General features: G+C 36.2%; 1 protein-coding gene across 14 annotated transcripts in view; it reads right to left on the bottom strand.

The window, feature by feature from the left end:
* The window catches only part of dmd (dystrophin), a 110,010-nt gene that overhangs the window by 47,532 nt on the left and 55,773 nt on the right, over positions 1–6,705 (bottom strand). For 12 of the 14 annotated variants that reach the window (XR_014603730.1, XM_084095117.1, XM_084095105.1 and 9 more), the window contains exons 56-57: positions 4,386–4,558; positions 3,055–3,211 (exon numbers count right to left, since the gene is read on the bottom strand). Coding sequence is in view for 13 of the 14 variants with exons in the window: in XM_084095117.1 (XP_083951243.1) it covers positions 3,055–3,211; positions 4,386–4,558 (330 nt within the window). In the remaining variant the exon portion in view is untranslated. Of the gene's footprint in view, positions 1–3,054; positions 3,212–4,385; positions 4,559–5,921; positions 6,057–6,705 lie in introns of those variants that run through there. The other 2 variants (XM_084095109.1, XM_084095110.1) reach the window with 2 other exon arrangements.

The raw sequence follows: 6,705 nt of genomic DNA, 5'->3' as shown, positions 1-6,705 counted from the left end.
GTGGCTACTAACTGAAATAATTTTAAGTTGAGGTACTAAAATCAAAAACGAATAAAATGTCAAATCACACAACAAAATTACTAAAGTTTTAGAAATTAGTAAATAATTATTTAAATTAAACTGAAAACATATAAATAAAAAGTCAACTCAAAATATTCATAAATACTATAAACGTATAATGACATTATATATTTATTCATTCAATGTTGTTTTTATGAGCAAAACAAACACTAAAACATTTTCTAAACCATTAAACTAAAAAGTATTGTAGCACTTTATTTTACAGGCCTGTTCCCTATGAACGTACTATGTACTTATTATAGTAAATGCAATAACTGGGTAATAACTAACCCTGAACCTACCCCTAAACCTAACCCATGTAGTTACCTTACATTTACCAGTACTTTCTTAAGTAAACGTACTCAGGCATGAAAACAGGTCAGGGGTAAAAAAGGTGAGAAGGATGCGGCATATATCCCCCCCCCCCCCCCCCCCCCAAAAAAATAAATAAATAAAAATAAATAAATAAATAAACAAATAAATAAATGTAATGAGTGAGTAGGAACGCGTGAGAGTTAACACGCACAACTGAAATAAGTACAAAATTCTCATTTATGGACCTCTGCCACTCTAGGGGGGTTCGGGGGCATGCTCCCCCGTAAGAATTTTTTTTGCTTTTTAATGTTAAATTCATCAATCTGGTGCAAATTAAACAAAGAAAATTTCAAAACTCTTTTAGTTACAGTGTCTGTCTACATTACTACTACAATAATAGTTATAATATTAATCCCATGATAGTAATAGCCATATATTGTAAAACAAATGCACTGAAAAATAAAGGAAACTTTCATAATTAGTTTTGTACTAATTTCTATACTTGAAAGAGTATATTTCTATACTTCACATTAAAGATTTGATTGGGCTAGCCCAGTGTCAATCAAGAAAAGAACCAATGGGCCGCTGATCTACGTGTTTCATCGGGTGTCAGAGAAAAAAAACTATTTACTACTACTATTTATCACGCATTAAAAATGCCCCAAACCAGTCGTCTGTATGATAATCTGAAACAAGGACTGGTGGGCCGTTGTCCTGCTTCACTTCACAGATGCTGAGTGAAAGGAGAATTATAGAATGAAAGGATACTCATTTATATGACACTTTATTCATCAGGAGAACAGCTCGTTCAGCGCGTCATACGTCGTCCTTTCAGTTTCGGTTTTCAATCGATCGAGTTTTTTCACGTTCTCTCGATAAACCACCCCTTTCAATCCGATCGAAATTATTTGTAATAGAGCTGACACTTTGAGATTTTAACGGGTTATGTTAAAGCCCTACTTGTTATTAATGTTTTTATGAAATATCTCTAGTGAATGCATCATATCACCGTATCATTTATCGCCATGCGAGCCACAAATTAAAGCTTGGCGAGCCACATGAGGCTCGCGAGCCGCGCAATGAATAACACTGCACTGTTCCTGCTCGCTCAGCGCTCACGGCGCCCGCGCCCGCTCGCGATATTATCTCGCCCACTTCTATGTCAAAATTAAAAATAATGACATTGGCAACATCGCTGTCTGTATCTGACAGGACAGTTAACATTGTAAGCTAACTTACCTCAGGCTTTCTTTCCGACGTGCGGTACTTTGTTCGGCAGTGTGTGTCCAGTTGTCAGACTCGCGGTGTAAAAGACTTTGAAAACATTTCTGCCCTAACGTTACTCTGACTCGTATTGGCTGTCATGTTTCGGCATTAGGAATGATGATTGTTTTTTAAAGCTGCGAAGTTTATGGTAACTTTATAGGGGATAAATGCTGGCCTCGACCTCGACACCCCCCCCATAAATATTTTCTCATCGGATCTGCACAAATCACGTAGGTGACCCTTTTAGGTTTTAAAACGGCGAATTTCGCCGAAAGGTGAGGAGTTTTCATGCCTGCGTACTGTAAAATAAAGTGCAGCCAAAAGTATTATAAAGCCAATTGCAAGATATTAAAGCAAGCTGAGCATTATTATTTTCTATTTATTTTCCATACATTTTTTTAATTTACTATTAGTGAAAATGTTTCTGTTATACATTTTTCTAATTTTAATAAAAATAAACATGAATTCCACAAGTTTGTGAAAAACCCTTATGATCACATTATCCAGCATGATTTGAGAATGATCCAAAAGGTATCCTTTGCTTCAATGGACACATATGACCTTTTGTGACACTGACTTCACGTGTTCAGTGCAAACATTTGCTTATACATAACTGGCAACTTTTCCATATATTGTAATCATTATCGTAACATGTAATGATTGCTTTAACGTGCTTAAATGAATACATGACGTTAGCTAACTGCATGATTTGTATTATTTTAGAACTGTGCATTTCTGCAATATGGCCATTACTTTGACACAGTCACCTGATAACAGATCACTCTTAATTGTAACGTAGAAAAATGCATTTTCTGTAAAGCTGCTTTGAAACGATATGAATTGTGAAAAGCGCTATACAAATAAATGTGAATTGAATTGAATTATATTTGATAAGCAACATTTATATATCATAACCTTTTCTGTTCTGTTCAATATATTTCCAGGTTTGAGTGAAAAAGAAACCTGAGGTTTTCTCAGACAAACAGCACAGCAATGCCAATTTATTTAGTAGTTTGCAAAAACTTTTTCAATTACGTTTCTGCTGAGACTCCTACACACATGCCAGTTTACTTCCCAGTTAACTGCACCTGTAAAGTGTGACAGAGTGACTCAGCTGTCACAGGCAACACGCTCTCTTTGCTCCCCTACACTAACTACTTCATGACCACATCCTGTTTACTGCGGCCCCTGACAGCTGATGGCCATCAGCAGATGTTAATTGGTCCACACAACCATGCAAAGAGACAAGGGGACTTTGCACCTCTCCTACGCAAGATATCATCTCCATCTGTTTAAATATTTAACAAGAACAGACTCCGATAATGATCACACTTTGGCGCAACGAAAGACAGAATGCATAAATCACTCTTCATGCTTTCAGTGAGGGGCGAAGAGGACGCGTCCTAGTCTCACCTTGTGCGTAAGGAGTTGTTGGTGCACGGTCGGCACGTCGCCCCCTACTGGTTTCTGCTGTTCTAGCTCCTCCCTCTTCAACTGCAGCCAGTTGAGCAGCTCTTGTAAGGACATGTGCAAGTGTTTCCACTGATCCACACCTGTATCCAGATACGGCCTAAAGAGTCGTATGGATGGTAAGATGTGTGATACTGCCAAGTGTTAAATCACAGAGACCACCAGAGAGCACTATACTGTCACACCACAGTTGAATTTAACAAAGAAAGTGCTAGATAAAGGTGGAGATTTGAGAAATCTTCACATCTTGTATTTGAATATGCATGACAATTACCAGCTGCTTTTACCAGCTTTTTCCCGTACCAAGGGAAATGTGGCTGGATGAATTAAGACATTATGTGAAAGTATTTTTTACATTTGCTGAAAATATGAGTGGTGCAATATTTTTTACATTTTCTGAAAATATGAGTGGGGCAAAAGACGCAAACCTGTTTCTAGGTAGTTGCCAGGGTGTTGCTATGTGGTAAGGTGTTCATAGATAGATGGATAGATGGATAGATAGATAGACAGATAGTTAAGATGGACGGACAGAGACAGACAGACAGACAGACAGACAGACAGATAGATAGATAGATAGATAGATAGATAGATAGATAGATAGATAGATAGATAGATAGATAGACAGATAGATGGACAGACAGATAGATAGACAGACAGATAGGTAGATAGACAGACAGATAGATGGACAGACAGACAGACAGACAGACAGGTAGATAGATAGACAGACAGACAGAGAGACAGACAGACAGACAGACAGACAGAGAGACAGATAGACAGACAGACAGACAGACAGATAGATAGATAGACAGACAGACAGATGGACAGACAGACAGATAGATAGACAGACAGATAGGTAGATAGACAGACAGACAGATAGATGGACAGATAGACAGACAGACGAACGGACAGACAAATATATAGATAGACAGACAGATAGATGGACAGACAGATAGATAGATAGACAGATAGATGGACAGATAGACAGACAGACGAACGGACAGACAAATATATAGATAGACAGACAGACGAACGGACAGACAGATATACAGACAGACAGACAGACAGATAGACAGATAGATAGATATCTAAACCCTAAGTTTGAGTAATGTTCTAGTAGGCTTATACTTTAAATATAAAGTCAAATAATTGCAGTTATTTGCATATAGCATTAGACAGGCCTGGGGCTTGTATATGATCGCATAATTTTTTCAAAGCCCATTTCTGCTCTGCTTGAATTTTCCCCAGGTTAAAAATAGATGATTAATTGGTCTTACCTTATACTCATAACTTTGTTACACAACTCATGCCACCGCTGCCCCATGCCATCAAGCCGCTTTTGTAGCACCACAGCATTGTCCGTCCCCTCCAGAGATGACACAATACGCTGTCCATTTTCATCTAATGAATGGTACATCTCCCCGTGCGCATCAATCTCTGCTTGGAGATCCTATGAGGATTAAAAGAGATCACAGACATCCAAGTAACAGTTCACTATGTGATTACAGATCAAGAAAGAGTTATACTTCCCCGGATACTTGTTACATGGCGACATGACATACTTTTGGAACATGTACTTCTCAGTTTATTTTAAACAGGAACACTTGCATAATATAATAAATATAATATAATATAATATATAATAAATATAATATAATATAATATAATATAATATAATATAATATAATATAATAAAGTGCTGTCAAAATTAACGTGTTAACAGCTGTTAAACTGAAAAAATTAATCACATTAAAAATATTTTGTTGTCAATACCTGAAAATCTTAAAGCACTGTTTACAAGGTTACATAGGTCAAAAACAACGAAAACAATAACTTGTTATATTGAAGGGCACAGGTACATGTGGCATTTATTATAACGGGTTTAGGCGAAGATTGTTTTGAATTCACTTAAATTAAAAGTTGTTATTTTCTAAAGCCTAATAAATCGTGAGCTTAGAATTATAAGGTTCTATCTCCACTTTTGGTCGAAATTGAGTTTTTGACATAATCTGATCCATTAGGTGTTTATTAATGCCTGTGTGGTGTTATTTTTGTAGAAAAATATGTATATGTAAATATTTGTTAGTAGTTATTAATAAAATAAAAAGGTTCCATCTCTCCATTGCCAGCTGGGATGTAAAAACTTTGATGCTCAATATCTCAGAACTACCCTAAACAGAGATAGAACCTTATAATTCTAAGCTCACGAAATGTTAAAATTGATAGCTTTCAATTACACTTATACATAATGCTGAATGCTTATAGTTAATGCTAAAACTGAGAGGAAAAAAATCAATTTTCATAGATACATCAGTAGCAGTATTGGTATCGTCATACTGGCCTTCTTTCAAAAAAGAAAAAGAAAAAAGATGACAATAAATAAATATTTCAAACAGGCAATTGTCTGTTGTTTCTACATTAATTTGGAGTTTAAATGTTAAATTATTAATAATTAATAATGTACACTAAATTTTATACATTATATTTTTATATTTAAGCATTTATATTTTATAGCAATATTTCAAAATTCATGATTTAAATTGAAATATTTCACAAATCACTATAACTGTAATGATATATTCATATGCAAAAAAACAAAACAAATGTTAACAAAAAGAAGCTTTTGCATTAGTTTAGAATAGATACTAACAATACTGTTAACAAGCCAAAAAATTTCATATTGTCTTCCGACAATATTTTAAGTGCTTGGTTCCCATAGTTTGAGAAGGCACTAATTTCATTCAAAGTCATGATGCAAGCCAAACAAATCCAAAGTCACAAAGCAACTGTGAAGCTGACAGTGAAGATCAAACCTTAACATGATATGTCTTCCTGTGCAACATATCCAGTGAATGAGCGACATCAAATGAATCGAAAACTGTCAACAGCGACAATCCTTTAAATTCCCAACCATGTGGACGTGTCTGACGCGAGGCAAAAACCAGGGAGAAAGGGACATCGCGAGGATGAGAGCGAGAAAATGTATTCTGCGACCATGTGTCTACATGCGACGTGAAACGAGCTGCAGAATGCCAGTGGCGGAGGCACACTGGCCCTGTTGTTTGAGGCGAGAGTGGGCACTGCGAGCGAGGACTGGGTCAGAGATGGTTTTCTGGGAGAACAGAGGCTTCTCTTTATAGCCCACGTCTTTGTCTGCCTCTTCATATTTAACTGCGTCTCTGCACTGTTGCCAAACGCACATATCTCCCATACCAGTGCGCAGCGGGCGTCGGGCGACCTGGACAATGGACCCGTCAGTTTCATCAGCCTTCCTGATAAATATCACTTTAACTCCAAAGGGCTAATAATAAGAATGGAATTTCACTTTTTTTTTTTCCTCCAGTAATTTCATTATAATGTTTATGTCCTAAAACCCCTGAAAAATAAAACCGCATGAAACACTACTCTGTAGAACTGTTTAAATCTAAGGAAGAGTGGCATATTTATATCTCAAAATAAAATCTGTATTTTAATGCAGAAAAGTTGCATGTGGATGACATTACACACTGAAATTTCATTTTTGAAGTTGTAAATAAATAAAAAAAATACTACTATTTAGTCTTTCTACTTCAAAATTTCACGTTTAATTCAATGTTA

The sequence above is a fragment of the Abramis brama genome (assembly GCF_963993115.1).
Source record: "Abramis brama genome assembly, chromosome: 2".
Classification (NCBI taxonomy): Eukaryota; Metazoa; Chordata; class Actinopteri; order Cypriniformes; family Leuciscidae; genus Abramis; species Abramis brama.
The sequence above is the reverse complement of the archived record's forward strand: the minus strand, read 5'-3'. Positions and strand labels throughout refer to the sequence as shown.